Source organism: Bombus impatiens, unplaced genomic scaffold, assembly GCF_000188095.3.
Source record: "Bombus impatiens unplaced genomic scaffold, BIMP_2.2 scf_0418, whole genome shotgun sequence".
Lineage (NCBI taxonomy): Eukaryota > Metazoa > Arthropoda > Insecta > Hymenoptera > Apidae > Bombus > Bombus impatiens.
Window position 1 is genome coordinate 774,462 of NT_176837.1, and position 20,063 is coordinate 794,524.

Consider the following 20,063-nt stretch of genomic DNA (forward strand, 5'->3'; position numbering starts at 1 on the left):
TGTAACATACGTCGCTTAGAAAATTTTACGCAACATATTCATAGTGTACCTTATCTGTTGCGAGAAATTATTCATCTTTCTCGAATCTTTTTAACATCCTCCAGATTTTTCGAGTTACATTGAGCGACTCTGTCTTCGTTAGAATGTTATCTATTGAAGCGTGAGAAGAAGATCAACGTTAAATAGATATAGTTTAGATGCTTAGAAGAATTATAAAGCGACATTATGATCGTCGTTTATTGGAACGTAAAGATGTTGTACTTTTGACCTTATCGCTAAAGGTAAGTTAAAGCAAATGATTCTGTATCAGAATAATTAACGTTCGTTTTATTGTACATTGTTGAAATTTTATGCATCTCAAATTTAAAGTATCGAAATAATAACTGCACCGGTTCTGATAATGTACATAAAACGAATTTTCTAATATTCTATGGTAGCCCTGCCACTTCAGCTTGCTTGGTAACCTACTTGCGTTATATGTTACATATGTTACATTACGTAATGTTACATGTTAAATGTTACATAATTTGATTGTAAAATATGCAACGCGTGGAATAATACGAATCGATTCAAATAAGATTGCCTGGAAATTGTGCAGAATCGCACGTGATAATATTCGCGGCGCTCTTTTAACGCGATCATGATCTATTTGTTATTTTTGCCACTGTTTGTTCTAATTTACAGCGTTGATTGACATGTAAGGCAGTCCGATTGGATTTGTTAATAAATCGGGCATCCGTCAAGATCACTCGATGAATATGAACACGTGTGCACGGTACAAGTTGAACAGAGAGTCCCTTGTTCTCAACTTTTCAAAGCTCGGACACGATTTAGATGCTCGTTTACAACTAGTAGCAGTTCAGCTTAAAGTATCGACAGTTGATCTTTCGATCTTTTCATTGTGTTCTCGAACATTGCGTTCTCTTAGTAAATCTAGTTAACGATAAAAATAAATCGGTAATTATAATCGATTACTTGTATTACATATATTTGCTATAATTTGATAAATTGTTGTTCTGAGAAATCGAAATACTCTCGTTGTTCCAAATTTATAGCATCAATATTTGGTAAATTAGAAAAGAAGTATACATAGATATTAATTATAATAGTATGATATGTGCAAGCGTCGAAAGAAGAAATTCTGTAAAAAAATTACGAGTAAATTCAAAGCGCTGCATTGATTTTGTCGGCGTAAAAGAATTTAATATTTTTGAAACCCGCGAGATATGTCTTGAAAGATAAATGTTACAAACTTTATGTGAATGTTATTTGCTAACATGATCAGTCCAATCGTGAAAATATGCACGTTCATTTGGTTGTCATTGTGTTTGCTAACTACGATCGCATTTTTCGATGAGATTAGCCGACTCGACATAGGATTGCAGAATTTTAGAGTGTCTGAAAGAAATGAGTTTAATTTCAAAGATAAGAGAAGCACAGATCGGTACGAATTAAATACCAGCTTGAAAAACCAGCTACAGAAACCGTTCAGAGAGAAAGCTGACGCTTTGTCGCGCCTTTTAAAAGCTAACATCGATCGTTTGAGGAACGAGACCGATCAGGTAATGGGAAATTTTACAAATAAACAATGTACATATAAATAATAATGTACTTATTGAAGTTCATAAAGTTTCCTTTGGATTCCTAAATAAATCCTAAATAAATATTTGCAAATTTAGGATTGTAATTAAGATTGAATAAAGTTCAATAAATATTAATTAGCGCTAATGAACAATATCTGTTAAATAAAATCTGTCAAAATCTGTTAAATAAAATAAAGAGAATTTAATAAATTTTAAATAGCGCTATTAACGTTAAACTTCTTTCGCAGCGACGAGCAATGATTTTAATTTAACGTAAGATTTTTACCAGGTGGAACTGGTGTTTCTCGTTGACGCTTCAGGATCTGTTGGCTTGAAAAATTTTCACAGCGAATTAAATTTTGTAAAACATCTTTTGGCCGACTTTTCTGTGGAGCCTTCTACGACTACAGTGGCGATCGTAACGTTTGGTGGAAGAAGACACATCAGACGTAACGTAGATCAAATATCTCATACTAGTGACAATAATAACAAGTGTTACTTATTGAATAAGCAATTAAATAATATTAATTACACTGGTGGTGGAACGTACACGCGAGGCGCGCTTTTGGAAGCTCTTGTAAGCTGCCCACTTTCATTTTTTACTAACACTTATCTTACATTCATTCGCTATGAAATAGTTTTAGATATCAGTTTTCGAGTTTACATTATATCTTTTAATAAACTGCAATTTATAACCTTTTATTGTTATAAACTAGATAAAAGATATGATGTTAGAAATTGTTCGCAGATATAAACAGAAACTAAATTCAAGATGATATTAAATTTATAAGATCCAAAAATGTTTTGAAATGTTTAATACAATTTGCTAGAGAATACTCGAGAAGGGTAGAGTGAATGCAAAGAAGGCAGTGTTTCTTATAACCGATGGATTTAGCAATGGAGGCGATCCACGACCTGCGGCGAACCTTCTGAAAACTGCAGGTGCAACGGTATTCACATTCGGAATAAGAACAGGAAACGTTGACGAACTGCACGACATAGCCAGCTCTCCTGGAGACACGTACAGCTATTTCCTCGATAGTTTCGTGGAATTCGAGGCTCTAGTACGACGAGCTTTGCATCGCGGTAAGTATGAAATTTAAACAAATTTGAACAAAAGTTTGAAAAATGAAGTTTTTATCCAAATATTTAATGAATGAATTGATATTTGGTAAAATATTTAACGGAATGTTTAATACATCGATCTTTAAGAAAATCTTAAAGATAATTTGCAATCTGTCGTATACAATAAACAAACAAAGAAACAATGAACTCGATAAGACACGATTGTTTATTTATGCAAATGAACGTAAAGTACTTTATCTAATGTGAGCTCGCCCCGTTTCCGCTGTTACAGATTTGAAAGCAGGCAAATACGTACCAGTGACGTATCCAGATAATTGTAATCTCTTATGCAGAAATATCAGCGAAGTCGGAAACGAACGAAATTGCTGCGATAATTTCGCAACCTGCGCCTGCGGCACTGTGACCGGACATTACGCTTGCATTTGCCCCGCGGGATATTTTGGCTCTGGTTTTCAGGGTTCTTGTCACCGTAAGTTTATCGATAATAGAAATTTCTCTATATTTATGCGATATCTTTTCTTCGATGAAGACAATCTCAATTTTCATTACGTTATATTATCTATAATTGCTGTATCATCACAGAACTAGTGAATCAATGATATTGAAATAATAGTTTTTCACGATATACATACGTATAACATTAATGATTACTCTGATATTCTGAAATAAAAATTAGATAAATAAATAAATTCGAATTGTAGGTATATTACTATATAATATATCTCTAAATTATAGAATATAAATGGTATTGATGCTAAGCAATTAAATAGCAATAATGAATTAACAATAGCAAGTTAAATTTAGGAAATACGACGACTGCACCTATCTATGAGTTCTGAGAAACAACAAATCACCATTGGATCGATAATCTTATTAAAATAATGGAATAGAATAATAGAATAATTAAATGATAGATTTTGCTATTTGCTAGTCGTATAATACTCGTAACGCTCTTACAAGTTTCATTTAACGAGCTTAATTTAATCTTTCTTCAGCTTGCCCAAATGGAACGTACGCATCTGGAGAAATCTCCGGTGATCTGACGTCGATGTGCATATCATGCCCTGACGCGAATCAGGTGACTATTAAAGTACCTGCAACTTCCATCGAGGATTGCGTTTGCGCTTTTGGATTCACCACGGACGGAAATAAATGCGAGGGTAATCGAAGATGCAATTAAATTGCTTGAAACTTTATCGTTTTCTTTATTTAAATAATCGTCTTGTATTCTACCAAATATACCCTATGCCTACTGGAAGAGCAGGCATATTTCCAAATAATGGCGTTATTTCTTTAAGAGGATCGGGATATTGCGGTCTATAAGCTCCATATATTTCCAATTGAAATTTTGGTTTCGATGCGAGCCAACCGTACTATGAAAAAAATACACGTTTTGAAATGTTAATTTAATTAATACTCACTAAAAATGATTAAGCGTGTATTTTTCGTTTAATTAGAGAATCATAGTATATTTAAGATTTAAATTACAAAATATTTTAGAAGTACCAAAGTTTAGAAGTTTAAAGAATTTTTTATAACATCGTAGCGGCAACAAACTAATTTTGTAATTATTACCTGATTATGATAAGGTAATGAAAATTAAAATTTTTATTAATACCTCGCCACTAGTAGTAATCGGAGCTGGCAAACAAGTTTTTCCCTCCTTTCGCTCGAACGTTTCCGTGGCAATAACCGTTTGCTTTTCTTCGCACAATTTCTCTAATTCTTTCTGTAATTTCCTTCAAAATCGATCGTTGACAAGAATTCCTTATTAGTGGCTACGAATCTTAATAATACATTTTATATACATACTTGTGTTCATCTAATAACCATTCATACTTCTGAAACCATTTTATACGTAAGCGATTTCTCTTGTGAATTTCCTCGGTTAAATTTTTATAGGTTGCTACAAAATCGTGAGGCTTTTTGGACCGTGGATCCATTATTTTTACTTTTCTTCTTAATGCAAATGAATGTCTAAATTCTTTAAAAGTTGTCCAAAAATATTATGCTCGTTTACAGTGAAGTTTGAAATGATAGAATTATTGAAACAAGATTGCGAAGAACTTCGTCCGTATTTCAAAAGCAAAAGAAGGCAATTACGTTAAATCTGCTCTTCCTAACTATTTCATGTCGTATCTATCGCTAGTTCATTATTCATTAATGACAGTCATGAATTTGATAATTAAATTTCGTATAATAGTCGAGATTTAAGTTTCTTAGATAAGGTAAAGTATCTTTTTGTGATTCCATGATATCCTAATGGTTCTATTATTCTTTCCAGCCTTTATTACAAACAAGTCTTAAAAACAAATACTTCAACAACATTTCTTTCGCATTTCAAATATTCAATCGTTCTTCTTATTTCATAGTTATAACATGTCCTCGGTTAAGAGTACCGGAAAATGGATATTTGGTAAAAGCAAGCGCATGCAGCAACGTCGTTCACGCAGCTTGTGGCATAAGATGCAGAATCGGTTTCTACCTGACGGGTGATAGTATTCGACTTTGCGGAAAAGACGGTAACTGGTCCGGGAACGAACCGAAATGTTTGCGTGAGTCTCGTTACACATCCCTATTGAACGTAATTGGTTCGATTGCGATATACATAAACGATACTGCAAAATTTACATATTTGAAGCTTTTTTACTCGTTTATGAAACCTTTTCTTTTCCAACTCGTCATTCGTATCTTACGATTGCTGAAACAGTGAAAACCTGTCCGGCACTTCGAGTCCCTGCACATGGACGAATGCGCTGTCAAAACGACGAGGACCAACATTTGAGCACAGAAGATACGACAATGTATCCAATCGACTCTCGTTGTCAATTCAGATGCGAAACCGGTTATCAACTTCGTGGAAGTAAAGTTCGCAATTGTCTACCTTTGTCGCAATGGGACGGTCTCAAAGCTATGTGTACAGGTAAATTCTGCAATCTTTCTTAACATTAATATATGCAAAGCATTAATATGAGTAAAGATAATTCTAAATTATAGTATGATATATTTGATTGATGATATACATAGAATGGATGGAAGCTTTAATAAATACAGTTACAAGATTAATAAATATGATAAAGATCACCTTTACCTTCATTTTTCCCTTGAATTCTACTTCCTTACTTAATTATACATGTGTATATATCATTCATAGCGATAAAATGTGAACCTCTGAAACAAGTTGCGAATGGACAAATTTCGCCTGAAAATTGTTCGGGACCGGAGAAGCTACCGTTTGGGACCAACTGCACTATAACGTGTAAAAAGGGTTTCGTACTTGAGGGTCCACGTTCCAGACATTGTAGCGGCCGTTCTGGAGTCTGGTCGCAACGTAGAACTGTTAATCGATGCATAGGTAATGTAACATCCAAAATTTATGAATTTCAGTTCTTGTGATTTTTCAAGTTATCGCACTAATTTATTTATTTTGTTTCTTCTTTCTTCTGCTTTTTTTTTCAAAGATAAAACACCACCTTCGATAATCTGTCCACCTGATGTTATCACTGAGAGCCTTCCAGGGAAGAAATATGCCAGTGTAAGTTGGACAGTACCGAACGTGACTGACAATGTGGATAGATCACCTGTGTTATGGAGTAAACCATACATTACTTTCCCTTGGAAAGTAAAGATTGGGACACGCACAGTAATGTACGTGACACAAGATTCATCTGGAAATAGAGCTAGATGTAAATTTAAAGTTAAAGTTCTTGGTAAGTTAATTTCATTCACATAAGTCGTATCCTAACTCTAAATCCTCTCCTGGAACCTTGTCTATTTAGTAGGCAATAGTCCTATATAATAGCAGTGACTATAATATAAATATATTGCGACTATAAGATGATTATTTGTATTGCGCTACAATAATTTTGCTTAAATATTGGAATATAATTTTTCCAGATAAAGAACCACCAATGGTCGAGCATTGCGTAGATCCTCCGATACTTTACACCGATAATAGAATCGGAATAAGTAACGTGACTTGGGACGAACCTGGTTTTCACGACAATTCCAAAACTCCTGTACAAGTAGAACAAAATTATCTTCCTGGAGAAAACACGTTTCCTATCGGGTTAACGCAAATAGTGTACAATGCCATCGACAAGTACGATAATAAGGTGTCTTGCGTGTTAAACATAACTATAAAAGGTACCACGTTGACATGATTAGCCTGTACTTCAGAAAATGATATATCATATAATTTAATTAATTATAAATAAACAAGTTTTAATTTTTATCGGTTAGACGCTTGTAAGGAGATCCCAAAAGTATTGAACGGTTACTCCAAGTGCAGTGCACCATCAACGAACGAGACGAACGAGTGCACTATAACTTGCGAAGAGGGATATGGATTCGCGTCTGAAGAACCAAATGTTGGAATCGTGGAAAATATATTGCTATTAAAATGTAACGGGAACACGTCAAATTGGCTTGAAGAAAATTACATTCCTGATTGTTCGGGTCTGTTAAATGTGAAAATTTCTTTGTTTGATTTAACAGATATGACATAATTTATAAATCTTCAAATAAATCATATCGAGGATTTACAATTTTAATACAAAAATAATCAGATATAAGAGATAATGTAAATTCTTTTTTTTTATCTTTTTGTATAGAGTCTACAATTCCAAAAAGTGTATCTCAAGAAGGAAGTATTATATTAGAAGGAAACGCAACAAATATATGTGACAACCAAACGACACTCCGTGAAGTAAGTATTTGTCAATTTTTTGTTTATCAACTTTATAATTTCTCATATAAGATCATTTTCATTATAATGTAATTTAGCTGAGCAAATATATTACCGCCGATTTAACGTCGATATTGCTCGACATTTGTGGAAACGATATCGATTGCGATCTCATTACCTTCGATCCTGAATGCGAGGAGATTCTTCCATCCTCGAATACAGTGTATTCCAGTGTAATAAGAAAACGAAGAGAACTTAACCACAATGATACTTCTAAATTATTTATAACTAATATAATGACAACGAATGGTATTAACTTAAAATCAAAACGAAACGTTAAAATAAATGATAATAGAAGTAAAACGAAATTGAGGAAGAAGAAAGAAAAAATTGAATTGAAGTTCAAATTTTTAGGTAATCTGGTGATCGATAAAATTTTAATAAAGGAACATGTATAAACGTAAATATGAAACAAATCTTGAACATTTTCGTATATAAAATATTATTTAATGTAGGAAGAATAATCGATGAGCACCTTCACAATCCACGAGAAGGAATCGAGAAATTGCGGCAAAAGCTCGAGTCGTTGTCAAAATCTGGGAAATTGAACTTATTCGACAACAGAACAAATCAAGAAATCGCGAAACTCGCGTTAAATTTGCATCTTATTTTTAAAAATTTTGAGGAAATCTGCAATCCAGGAAGCATCTTAAAAAGACATACTTGCGGTAAATATAATTCAATGAGTTTCCTCTGATCTATTAGGAATTATTAATGTTCTATAATCGAGTTTATTTAAATTTTAGTCAAGTGTCCTGTGGGAACCTTCTTCAATTCCTCGACCAAACGATGTCAATCGTGTTCCCTTGGAGAATATCAAAACGTAAGTGGATCATTGAACTGCAAACGTTGCCCTGAATACACTTCGACGAAAAAAATGCACTCAAAATCTCTACAAGATTGTATACGTAAGTACTTTATAAACAAATCCTTCTCTCAATATCAATTCACTTTTATTATTCGTTTTCTCCACTTTTATAAAAATTATTTCTCTATAAAGGTAATATTTGTATATATGTTTTTATTTAGACTTATGCAGATCAGGATACTATTCTCAAAAGAAGCGTTATCAGAACATACGATTAGCTCTCGAACCTTGCCTAATGTGCGACATTGGATTTTATCAACCAGAATATGGTCAAACTCATTGTCTTTCGTGTCCACCTGACACTACTACTAGAAATCATGGATCTAAAAGTATAAACGAATGTCTACCTCTTTACAAAATCGAAACTAATATCTGTGATATAGAATCGTGTTTCAATAGCGGACAATGTATACAAGAAGAAGACAGTTTTAGTTGCGAATGTCCTGACTATTATGTCGGTAATTATTTAATTTATTTTTACTTCATTCATGGTACGAAATAAGAAATATTATTATACATAAAACTACTGATTAGGCTCTAAATGTGAAACATTCCAAAATCCGTGTAATTCTTCACCATGTTTGAACGAAGGAATATGTAATATTCAAAGTTTAACGAACAATACTATAGGATATTCTTGTACGTGCAGAAATGGATATTCAGGTAGCAACTGTGAGGTAAAGCAATTATTATCTATTCAAATAACCAGAGTATGATTAGAAATAAATTAATTAATAATTAAAATAAAATATATAGCTATACATCGACGAATGTACCATTAATCCCTGTCGAAACAATGGCACATGTGTGAGTACGGAGAATGATTATGCCTGCGAGTGCAAAAGTGGTTTCGAAGGTATATTTGCAAACTATGATAGAATAATTATTATTAAGTGATTAATTTTTAAGAAATATATCAATACATAATAATTAAAATATATTAATAAATTAGGAGAATTTTGTGAAATCGCTGTGGATCATTGCGATCCTTCACCTTGCATGGAGGGATCTACTTGTCGCAATGTTAACGACACTTGGAAATGTTTCTGCAGACCTGGTTTTCTCGGTCGCTATTGTAATTTATTGCCTTGTGATTGGTTACCGTGTAACGAAAACTCATATTGCATAAATATTGAAGAAGAGAATGCAACAATAATGAGTTATAGGTGACCAAAATAAGAATATAGACACATGTATATATGGGATTGTACAGTCATTAATAAAAAATAAAAAATTTCTTGATTATCAGGTGCGTCTGTATAGATGGTTATACTGGAGAAAATTGCGCTATAGAGCTGAATTATTGCGAGAGCAATCCATGTTTGAACAATGGAAAATGCACAAATAATATTCTCAATTACACATGCACGTGTCCTATGTTATTCACAGGACGTCATTGCGAGACTGGAAAGTATAGTCTTAATGAATATTCATTTTTATACAAATAAAAATAATCTTGCGTATTAAAAAGCTTTTTCTACTAATTGGTGATTTCTTCTTGAATAATTTATCGTGTCTTTATAGAATTATTCTCCGATTATACGATACGCTTTAGTAAATCGGGAACCACAGATTATATCAGTATGAAAGGTCCTACGATAAATCTTTCCAAGGTAGTAAATGATATTAAACGATGTAACGAAGAGAAATAAATAACTTATTTTTATTTTATCATCGATTTTAGTTAACTACGTGTTTGTGGCTACAATCGAAAGATACGTTTAATTACGGCACTGTATTGTCGTACGCTACACGTTATTACGATAATGCATTCACTTTGACAGATTATAACGGGTAATGAAATATCCTTCTTAATAAAAATTTAGAAAGTATTTGACTCACATGAAATATTATTGTGTTGATTTTGTAGGCTGGTAATATATCTCAATGGCGAGAAAGTAATAACCGATATTAAAGTAAACGATGGTCATTGGCATTTCGTTTGTTTCACCTGGGAATCAGAGAATGGCTCTTGGAATATTTTTATCGACGGCCTTTTGAGAGACAATGGCATCTACTTATCGAAAGGAAGTTCCATTCAAGGTACCAAACGTTAAAGAGATAATACTGTCTAATATTCTGTAAAAAGATAATATTGAAATGAAAGAGATTTCCTACCAAAAGTATATTATATTAAAATAGAAAAACTAATGCTTCTTCCAATTAGGAAATGGAACTTTTGTAATTGGACAAGAACAAGATCGCGTTGGAGGAGGATTTTCGGAGTTAGAATCGTTTTTAGGAAAACTAACATTATTAGATATTTGGAGCACAGTCTTGGCAGCCAAAGATATCAAACATTTATTCAACACCTGTGAAAAATACCACGGTAATGTAATAGCATGGGCACAAATGCAAGAACACGTGCACGGTGACGTTGCGGTAATTATTCCTTAATATAGATGATTGTACTTTTATTACAATTCTATGATCAATTTTTTACTGTTCCTGATATTCTTAGATATTAAGCACTCCATTTTGCCGCGGCTGTCCTTTACCCGTAGTACCATTTAAAGGTAACATAAACGTCAGCGGAGATGCATCAAACATTACATATCATTGCGACAGTGGTTACGTGGTGCGATTTCATGGTAGGGAATACCGATCTTTGACAGTGAAGTGTCTTAAGCAAGGACAGTGGGAAGGATATTACACACCCGTTTGCGCAAGTGAGTTGCAATACTTTGTAATGTTATACTTATATGCTTAATCATCTTCCTCTGGATAAATCATGAAATATTAAATATAAAAGAACATTTTCTTCGTCTGAAAATAATAGTTGATTTTGTATAAATTGAAAGTTTATGAAATTCTGTATAATTACGTAATTCTCGAGTAGAATACTTCTCGACCTTAACAATTTGTGCCTCATTTAAGGAAGAAGATGCGGATTTCCGGGATACTTCCCTCGAGGTCGTATACAAGGCAGATCGTATCTATTCGGAGATGAAATACATTATTCTTGTTTGATCGGTTATGAACTTCGAGGAAACCCTCGTAGAATTTGTAATGCCAATGGAAAATGGAGCGGATTACCTCCAGTTTGTATAGGTAAAGATTGTAGATTTTCGAGACAATACATATTAATATCATAGAAGTAAAATATTAATATTCATTAATTATTTGCTTTTAATTCTTAACAATTATCTATAACAGGAAAAACATGCAAAAATTTATTGGCTCCAGAGCACGGGGACATCGAGTACGTGATAGAAGAATATGAAAGGGATGATCTTTCCATTCTACAGGTACGATTCATTTACAAATATTGTGTAAAAAATGGAGGAATTTTTATTGAGTATTATTCATAGGTAGGGCAGCAAATCGAATTCAAGTGCGATGTTGGATTTCATGTGAAAGGGGAAAAGCTTTTAACGTGTTTGGAATCTGGACAGTGGGATCATGAAAGGCCTTCGTGCTTGCCTTATAAATGTCCACCACCAAAAAGGTAAGAGACATAGTAAAGAAAATTACTATAATTTCATACTACATTATCATAATTTTATAATAAATAGTTTTTTATAATATTTATATAGGATTAATTACGGATACATAATTTCTTCAAATTCGAGAAATCTGCACGAAACTTCTTCCACAAAATTTGATTTACAAGCGATTAATGACACGCTCGAAAAGGACTACGATCTTAACGATATTGTTGAATATTCTTGCTATCCGGGATATAAGTTTGAGGGCAATCATAATTTGTTGAGCGAATTTAAGCTTCAATGTACGGAAAATGGTACTTGGGTTGGATTTGTTCCTGATTGCGTACCTTTAAAGTGTCCGTGGCCCAACATCGTGGATAATGGAAAATTATTGTTTAAAACACAAAACAATGACACCATTGAACTTTTAAGAACAGAAATGGGGTTTAACAATACGAATATAGGAATTACATCAAGAGACGATGATGTCGGAAGAAATCAAAGTTTAGAAGACCAATTTGCCATTGGTTCTAAAATTCTAATAAAATGCGATGTAGGATACAAATTAGTCGGTGATAACTTTAGAATTTGTACAGACGATGAAGGATGGTCATCCACGTTATCGTCTTGCGAACCTCAAGAATGTCCCATCTTAAGTCATCCACTTTTTCAAATCCTTCGTGAAGAAACAAACTCAAGTAACTATACTGCTACTTGGGAAAATGATCAGAATAAAAAATTGGGTGACCAAGGGCCATATAATGGTACTTATATGAATCTAAAGTATTTTGTAGAAGGTCATACTTATATGAAAAAGATAGTCTTTAGCTGCAACAATGGAGAAATTCAATTGAATAATGCAAACATTCAAGACTCTATTTCTGATTTAACTTGGTTTTGTAATGAGCATGGTAAATGGCAAATAAATGACAATATATTATTAAATGACACCATCGATAAACTCTTGGTTAATAATGGAATTGATAGAATTTGTCAGAAATTTATGTGTGATTTGATAACAGTAAGTAATATAATTATTTTCAAAAACAAATATAATTTTTAACTATGAAATTAATGTTAGATTACTATTAGGTTCCAGAATACAGTTACATTATCGAGACAAATTATACAAGAACTGTTAATAGCACTATTTCATTCAGATGTCATCAAGGCTATATTCTTGAAGGCAATGAAACATCTGTTTGTCTTCCAAATAATACTTGGACTACTATTCCTTTTTGTAAACGTAAGTTCTGTCACAAATATTTTCAAAGATTTTTACTCAAAAGTTTGAACAAACATTTATTTTAGCTGTAATGTGTCAAAAACCACCTAAAGTTGCAAATGCAGTTTTAAAAGAAGATAATATCGAAGCAGTAAACTTTACATTTGGTCATACAATTACTTACGAATGCATACCTGGATACCAAATGCTTGGTCAAGGAAATGTAAGATGTCTTGCAAATGGGAAATGGTCCAGAATATATAGTAGATGTTCAAGTAAGTTCAATATTACGTAATATATAATATTGTATCATCCTTTCTTGATTAATTAACATTTATAGGACTTTCGTGTAATAAACCAAAACTTCCATTTGGTGCAACAATTCGTGGTCGTTCTTATTTGTATCAGGATCAATTGACATATGTGTGCCCTAGTGGTAAAAAGCAAGGATTGATTACATGTAAGGCCGACGGACATTGGAGCGATTTACCGAATTGTAATGATAATTAATAAAAAAAACATCAATATAGCTTCATATAATCTTTACATATAAAGATAAAATAATATAGCAAATTTATTTACTAATTTTTTTATTAAATGACCACAATTATTAAATCTTTAAGATTTTATACCTTATCATTTTACATCTCATAAGTATATTTTCACAAAACAATGTTACTGTACAAGAGAGATAATGTTCTATCAATAAATTTCAATGTTACACATCAAATATTCTACGTACTTAACTATAATTGGAAATCAAACTAGAACTAACTTTGACAAATTGTTACTAATGAATCTTTAATACTGAACACTTGACAAATTTCTAATTCTACTATCTAAATTAGATGATAAAATCAAATGTTTTCATGGTCTGAAAAGGTAATGTATTGTTGTATACAATTGTTAAAAAATATTAAGAGAAATATGTTGTAGAAGTTAGGAGTTAGTTATGATTTTTTGATGTAAAAAGAAAAAAATAAGTATGTATAACAACACATTATTGATAATTCATCACAAATACATATCTGTTTATATAGTACATGGTTTCTTGATATAAATAGGATTTATACATGTATAAACGCACAGTATCAGAATAGTTGAGGAAGAGCAATGAAAGATAAAAACATGAAAATAATTTGTTGTATGAAAAATTTGAGTTATTTATATTTGTCTAACGTTGGTGTGATAAAAACGGAGCACCTTTCATGATATTCAATTTGTATTAGCATGGCTATACTAAAAGGAATCATCCTTTCTTAACAAATTTTCACTGCTTAACATTTTTAATTTCTTAGACTTATGTCCAAGATATTACTGAATTAAATATAATTCAATATTATCAACTGAAATTTAAATGCATATGTATACTGGCTGTTAGAATTACCATAAAGGAATTATACAAAATTACTCTTATACAATCATTCAGAATAAAGAAACATAAATACCATTAATTATTTTGTAAAAAAGAATACCCCAAAGCTTAGCCATACTAACATAATAATTTATCTACAGTGTTGAACACTTTTCAGAGTTCTGAGTTTACATTATGAGAATATTTGGGTTTCAGTTCTTCAATTCGTTTAATAAAATCTGTTTTCTCTATGCAACCATCACATGTTTCATCCCAGTCACTCAAGATTTTCCTCAAATCACGTACTTTAAGCTTTTTTAAATCAACAGTATCAATATCAATTTGTTTCTCTGAAATTAAATGAGAATATCATACATTAAAAATTAGAAAAACAATTTATTTTGATAATTCAAATTATTCATAAACATAGAATTAATTAAAAACGAACATACCATATCTCAAATCACATATTTGAGAATCCTTCTTCTTCAATTTTTCACATACTTTATTTGCAGGCATAGACCAAGATATAGGTTTACTTAATTCACTTAAAATACCTGTAGCAGATTCTTCCAAACCACCTAAATAATAACACTAACAAAATAAAAAGAAAAATTCAATTAATATAATTATAAATTACTTATTACGTTCTAGTGTTTATAGCAACAGTGTATTATTATAAATACTTACGAATCTGTTTTCCTTAGATTTAGTACCTTTACAAAAGTCTTTAAATGCTGCTTCGATTTTTTTTGTATCTTTCTTCACATCTTCACTTAAAGTATTCACAAACCTTTCCACAGTATTTATACATACTAAAATATTATCAAATTTAAAAAAGTGATAAAATTAAATAGTATACAAACAATAAATAAAATATTAATTTACCTTCACATTCATCATTTTTCAAAGCTGTGACAGTATATACCAATCCAAGAATAATAAAGAAAGTTAATAATACTGAACTATTCATTTTGAATATATTTTCTGCAATAATTTTTTAATTTTATGCTCTTTATTTTTAAGAAACTATATTATATTACATAAATTAACAAAACAAAAAATTTTGGAGGTTTATATAAAGATTAATAATCGAATAAAAAAAACTTCTTAAAAACAAATAAATTGAATATATTTAAATTACATACATTAAATATACATACGTATATTAAAGATGGATAAATATACTAATATTATGTTTTTGTTAAACTTCTAATTATATTACCTCTTAAAAGATATCATAAATACAAATTACACTAGAAACTTACGTTTCTTAAATAGAAATAAGATATTAATGAAAATTTAGAAAAAAAAAAGGATAACAAAAATTAATAAAACAGTGAGTACATTTATGTTTACAAGGTTAACATAAATGATAATGGAACACAACTTACATATTGTTGTGCCGATAAAGTAATTCGTGTATTACGTGGAAAATATCCTTACTAAGTTATAACACAAACACTCTAAAACTTTTAATTCATTCACTTGCTATTGCAACAAAACTTTTAATACAACTACATAAGTTTTATCCACGCTTCACTTTATACTTTATACACGTTGGATTCTGTCAAAAGCCCGGAATCCCAGCTGGCGCATTCTGATTGGCTCTAACATCCTCTGACTCACATTTAACATTACGCTTTGTGATTGGTTGATACGAATTCATAAAAAGATAAAAAAAATTCCCATACAGAGAAGCGAACTTAAAAGAACACGTGTGCTACTTACTTGTAACAATATGGCGCCGCGCAGAGAATTTCGATCTAACCTCAATTCGACAAAAGTATCGAAGAAAAATACCAAGAATTGGTATGAAAATTACTTAGAATGGGGAAAATTAAGTTCCTTATTCACAGATCCCAGAAAATTGTTTTTATTTGGAAGACTGTTTATCATTTTGGAAATCATTCTGAACATATTGATTATCGAAAGGATACCATATACAGAAATCGACTGGAAAGCATATATGCAAGAAGTCGAGGGCTTTTTGAATGGAACGTTGGATTACTCGAAATTGAAAGGTGACACTGGACCATTAGTCTACCCTGCAGGATTTGTTTATATATTTTCTATATTGTACTTCATCACGGAACATGGAACAAAGATAAAAATAGCACAGTATTTCTTTGCAGTTCTTTATATTGTGCTACTCATATTAGTTTTTCGAATTTATACGAAAACTAAAAAAGTTCCTCCGTATGTTTTGATCATTATGTGTTGTACATCTTATAGAGTTCATTCTATATTTATCTTAAGACTTTTTAATGATCCAGTTGCAATGGTGTTGTTATTTGCTAGTCTGAATGCATTTCTAGATGACCAATGGTATTTAGGCAGTATTTTTTATAGTATGTCTGTGTCTGTAAAAATGAATATTTTGCTATTTGCACCAGCACTTCTCATAGCTTACATATGTAATTTAGGAATATTCAAGACAATAATACACTTACTTATATGTGCCTTAATTCAGTTAGTATTAGGTCTTCCTTTTTTACTTAATAATCCATTTGCATATATAAAAGGTGCTTTTAATCTTGGAAGGATTTTTGAGTTTAAATGGACAGTAAATTGGAGGTTTCTACCAGAACATATTTTTGTCCATTCATATTTTCATGTATCATTGTTAGTGTTGCATATATTAACTTTAATTTACTGTGCATCAACATGGATAAAATATATGAAATCGTATGCAAAATTGAAGTATATGGAAAAAAGCTTGCAACCTCAACTAAAAAAGAAAGAGAAAGTAGATATGTCTACGATGAGTCAATTATTTATTTTTCCAATGTTTGCTGCAAATTTTATTGGTGTGACTTTTAGTAGATCATTGCATTATCAATTTTACATATGGTATTATCATACATTGCCCTATATTGCATGGTGTACAGACTATAAGACTGTAATAAAATTAACAATTTTGGGCATAATAGAATTATGCTGGAACACTTATCCAAGCACCGTGTTTAGCAGCATTTCATTACATATATGTCATTTGATGTTGTTATTTGGTTTTATGAAACATAAATCTAAAACTGAGAAAGGAAAATAAATAATAAATGATTTTTGTATAATATATATGTCTACTTTTCCTTTTTTACCTTCCTGTATATTCATCTCATTTTGGATTTGATTAGATATATCAGTTTGTAAGAAATACCCATATCCATAACATTTAAAGAATTATTTTTGTTTTTGTTTTTTTGGTAAAAATATGACTAATATTATATTTTAAATAAAATTAAATTCTCGTACAAAATATGCAAATATTGTAATTGTTAATTTCAAAAATATAAATATACATATCTATAAGTAAAAATACTAAAACCATGACTTAATAGTTATATTTCTTTATACTTGACACATTATTAAAATTAATCATAAATATTCAGATTTCTACAGTCAAAGCATTTATCTCGCAGTACTTTGTTGTTTATTTTGTATTTAAATGTTACACTGAAAAAGAACATTCTAATTTTATCCAATAGAAACTTCTCATTTTGACTGAACAACAGAAACATGAGTTCTTTGACAGGGCAAAGTACTGTTCAGTAACAAATAGTAATATTCCTCCATACCTTTGTATGTACAATTAATTTATCAGGATATTAAATTTATCTACAAACTTTAAAGAAATATAAATCATATTCTTACTTTCATGGATATGTGTCATGTATCATATATTATATAAAATAAATAATATTTAACCTATTGTATGAAAGAAATTTCTGAAATAAATTTAAATCTTATAAATTATATATTGATTTAAAAGATATTAAAAGTAGAACAGCTATGAATTCGACAGGTATATATTTTATATATTTACATCTTACTTAATTTTATAAATATTTTGCAAATTTTGTAGTATATATTGTATAATATTATGTTGTAGAAAAATATAAAGATTTGTTACCTATAAACAGTGTTTATAATGAAGATGATACTGTATTTAAATCTCAATTTGTTGGACTTGATGATAAACCTTACAATACAAAATGTGTTTTGTGCGATGAAAAATTCGTTCTTCCAAAAAATGAAAAAGAATTGTTGTCTCATTTATTTGAAAAACATCGTCTTGTAATAGGAGATGTTTGGAATATTGCTAGTTTAAAAAGGTTTACTATTGATTTATTTGAAATAATATATTTTATTGTAATTAAAAATTAAATATTCATAAAATAAAAAATTGGTATTATTTTTAGCTATATACATTATTGGAGTGTGAAATTTAAGGAAGAGCCTTTAACTAAATTCTGTACAACAATGTTAATGGATTGCACCCCTGATGGAGAACCAAGTAAAAATGAAAAATATTATCTACTTTCTGATTGTATTTCAGAAGATAAAACTTTAAGACATGAAATACATCAAGCTAAACTGGTACATTATTAGTCTATAAAACTTTTATATACATACATAAAATATTACAACATATGAGTTTTCATTGTTTTAAGGAATGGGTTTTATCAGAACAAGCAAGAGAAAGGAAAGATATAAACTTTAATCGTGGTTGCATGTTTTGTAGAACAGAATTTTCAGGTTTACGTATTACGTATATAAAGCACTTAGCCCAAAAACATAATTTATACCTTGGGAAACCAGATAATTTGGTATTCATAGATGAATTTTTAGATAAAATTCAAGCAGCTATTGAAAAGTGAGATATACAAACATATATTAATTAAATAGATATTGCTTTGATATCAAATATTTTTCTTTCAGTTTGATATGCATATATTGTGAAAAATTGTTTAAAGATCGTACAGCTTTAAAGGAACATATGCGTAAGAAGTTACACAAAAGGATAAATCCAAATAATAAAGAGTATGATAAATTTTATATAAATAATTACTTGGAACCTGGAAAATCATGGAGACATAAACAGGTATTTTGATAAATCCTTTAATAACAGTTTTGTTCATAAAAGATGTAAATACATAAATGCATAATTTTCTCTGTATCTAGAATACTCACACTGAAAATGATGTGGTAGGAGATCAAAGCAGTGAAAATGAGGATGAAGATACCTGGTCAGATTGGAATGATGAAGGCATTGGAATATCTTGTTTGTTCTGTACTTACAGTGATAAGCATTTCCATCGTATTCTTACACATATGAAAGCAGAACATGATTTTGATTTTAAAATTGCATCAAAAGATTTAACATTTTATCAAAAAGTAAGATTAAACAAATAAGATTAAATTAAATAAGGTGTAAAAATTTAAATTGTTAAATTATTATTTTAAAACAGGTAAAAGTAGTTAATTATGTCAGAAGACAAATTCATTTAAAACAATGTGTCTTTTGTGAAATGAAAGTGGATACTGTTTTGGAACACATGAAGGAAGAAAATCATTTTAAGATACCTTCACAAAAAGTGTGGGATCAACCAGAGTTAGTACTTTACATAATATGAAATCATAATTTATTAGATTAATTAAAATTTTTACATATTAATAACACAAAATTTCAGGTATTATTTTCCTATGAATGAAAATGAATCCTTTTTATATAATTTGGATACAAGTAGTACTAGTGATGAAGAAAGTGATATTGAAAATGCTACAGAGACAATGTATGAAACACTTAAATAATAAAGACTTTCTGAAAAATATAAAAAGATATATTTTATTATTCACATTAGGATGAATTTGATAGTAATGTTAGTTGAGTATATGAATATTTTATGTCCTTTTGTAATAAATCAAACACAACAATAAATGGATTGAGTTTATAAATAATAATTACAAGTATACCGTCGCAAATGATAA

The 20,063-nt window shown here is 30.4% G+C and overlaps 5 protein-coding genes across 7 annotated transcripts; 3 read left to right on the forward strand and 2 right to left on the reverse strand.

The window, feature by feature from the left end:
* Nucleotides 1–97: 97 nt before the first annotated feature.
* LOC100740625 (sushi, von Willebrand factor type A, EGF and pentraxin domain-containing protein 1-like) lies at nt 98–14,213 on the forward strand. 2 transcript variants are annotated; one of them, XM_012386773.3, is made up of 33 exons: nt 98–281; nt 685–1,562; nt 1,873–2,160; nt 2,414–2,669; nt 2,941–3,138; nt 3,665–3,829; nt 5,042–5,224; nt 5,380–5,592; nt 5,824–6,024; nt 6,131–6,379; nt 6,567–6,815; nt 6,912–7,127; nt 7,283–7,377; nt 7,455–7,770; nt 7,872–8,084; nt 8,163–8,324; nt 8,446–8,742; nt 8,819–8,961; nt 9,041–9,140; nt 9,237–9,450; nt 9,534–9,691; nt 9,809–9,897; nt 9,969–10,078; nt 10,155–10,327; nt 10,452–10,666; nt 10,746–10,953; nt 11,162–11,335; nt 11,441–11,532; nt 11,596–11,732; nt 11,821–12,733; nt 12,805–12,958; nt 13,024–13,212; nt 13,278–14,213. In XM_012386773.3, the coding sequence occupies exons 2-33, from the start codon at nt 1,263–1,265 to the stop codon at nt 13,445–13,447; spliced, it is 6,840 nt and encodes a 2,279-aa protein (XP_012242196.1). In that variant the 5' UTR covers nt 98–281; nt 685–1,262; the 3' UTR covers nt 13,448–14,213. The 2 variants fall into 2 exon arrangements, with proteins under 2 accessions (XP_012242196.1, XP_024224108.1); XM_024368340.2 differs by having other exon boundaries at nt 1,873–2,037.
* On the reverse strand, nt 3,837–5,043 carry LOC112213011. The gene is made up of 3 exons (XM_024368343.2): nt 4,482–5,043; nt 4,288–4,408; nt 3,837–4,042 (listed from the first exon to the last, which is right to left on the reverse strand). The coding sequence occupies exons 1-3, from the start codon at nt 4,610–4,612 to the stop codon at nt 3,899–3,901; spliced, it is 396 nt and encodes a 131-aa protein (XP_024224111.1). The 5' UTR covers nt 4,613–5,043; the 3' UTR covers nt 3,837–3,898.
* Nucleotides 13,232–15,894, reverse strand: LOC100740746 (mesencephalic astrocyte-derived neurotrophic factor homolog). 2 transcript variants are annotated; one of them, XM_033321321.1, is made up of 6 exons: nt 15,686–15,894; nt 15,180–15,278; nt 14,982–15,106; nt 14,744–14,885; nt 14,435–14,641; nt 13,232–13,367 (listed from the first exon to the last, which is right to left on the reverse strand). In XM_033321321.1, the coding sequence occupies exons 2-5, from the start codon at nt 15,262–15,264 to the stop codon at nt 14,466–14,468; spliced, it is 528 nt and encodes a 175-aa protein (XP_033177212.1). In that variant the 5' UTR covers nt 15,265–15,278; nt 15,686–15,894; the 3' UTR covers nt 13,232–13,367; nt 14,435–14,465. The 2 variants fall into 2 exon arrangements, with proteins under 2 accessions (XP_033177212.1, XP_012242201.1); XM_012386778.3 differs by lacking the exon at nt 13,232–13,367 and having other exon boundaries at nt 13,924–14,641.
* A 30-nt stretch (nt 15,895–15,924) lies between these two features.
* LOC100740988 (lethal(2)neighbour of Tid protein) lies at nt 15,925–17,367 on the forward strand. Its single transcript, XM_003490356.3, has one exon. It carries the CDS (start codon nt 16,033–16,035, stop codon nt 17,341–17,343), a length of 1,311 nt encoding a protein of 436 aa, XP_003490404.1. The 5' UTR covers nt 15,925–16,032; the 3' UTR covers nt 17,344–17,367.
* Nucleotides 17,368–17,709: 342 nt separating this feature from the next.
* On the forward strand, nt 17,710–19,914 carry LOC100741430 (zinc finger protein 277). The gene is made up of 8 exons (XM_003490360.4): nt 17,710–18,096; nt 18,184–18,406; nt 18,494–18,671; nt 18,746–18,948; nt 19,014–19,176; nt 19,257–19,469; nt 19,544–19,686; nt 19,766–19,914. The coding sequence occupies exons 1-8, from the start codon at nt 18,084–18,086 to the stop codon at nt 19,884–19,886; spliced, it is 1,257 nt and encodes a 418-aa protein (XP_003490408.2). The 5' UTR covers nt 17,710–18,083; the 3' UTR covers nt 19,887–19,914.
* The last annotated feature ends 149 nt before the right edge of the window (nt 19,915–20,063 follow it).

What these genes read in the sequence shown, in the direction of transcription:
- LOC100740746 (XM_033321321.1), bottom strand. Translation starts at nt 15,264, where the DNA reads ATGAATAGTTCAGTATTATTAACTTTCTTTATTATTCTTGGATTGGTA. An exon ending in AATCTAAGGAAAACAGATTC is followed by an intron (nt 14,886 to 14,981) that starts GTAAGTATTTAT and finishes TTATTTTGTTAG; the next exon opens with TGTTATTATTTAGGTGGTTT. An exon ending in AATATGTGATTTGAGATATG is followed by an intron (nt 14,642 to 14,743) that starts GTATGTTCGTTT and finishes ATTTAATTTCAG; the next exon opens with AGAAACAAATTGATATTGAT.
- LOC100740988 (XM_003490356.3), top strand. Translation starts at nt 16,033, where the DNA reads ATGGCGCCGCGCAGAGAATTTCGATCTAACCTCAATTCGACAAAAGTA.
- LOC100740625 (XM_012386773.3), top strand. Translation starts at nt 1,263, where the DNA reads ATGTTATTTGCTAACATGATCAGTCCAATCGTGAAAATATGCACGTTC. An exon ending in ATTGAAGTTCAAATTTTTAG is followed by an intron (nt 7,771 to 7,871) that starts GTAATCTGGTGA and finishes TATTTAATGTAG; the next exon opens with GAAGAATAATCGATGAGCAC. An exon ending in TTACACACCCGTTTGCGCAA is followed by an intron (nt 10,954 to 11,161) that starts GTGAGTTGCAAT and finishes GCCTCATTTAAG; the next exon opens with GAAGAAGATGCGGATTTCCG.
- LOC112213011 (XM_024368343.2), bottom strand. Translation starts at nt 4,612, where the DNA reads ATGGATCCACGGTCCAAAAAGCCTCACGATTTTGTAGCAACCTATAAA. An exon ending in TGGTTATTAGATGAACACAA is followed by an intron (nt 4,409 to 4,481) that starts GTATGTATATAA and finishes TCGATTTTGAAG; the next exon opens with GAAATTACAGAAAGAATTAG. An exon ending in CGATTACTACTAGTGGCGAG is followed by an intron (nt 4,043 to 4,287) that starts GTATTAATAAAA and finishes TTTTTTTCATAG; the next exon opens with TACGGTTGGCTCGCATCGAA.
- LOC100741430 (XM_003490360.4), top strand. An exon ending in AATATTGCTAGTTTAAAAAG is followed by an intron (nt 18,407 to 18,493) that starts GTTTACTATTGA and finishes TATTATTTTTAG; the next exon opens with CTATATACATTATTGGAGTG. An exon ending in AATCATGGAGACATAAACAG is followed by an intron (nt 19,177 to 19,256) that starts GTATTTTGATAA and finishes CTCTGTATCTAG; the next exon opens with AATACTCACACTGAAAATGA.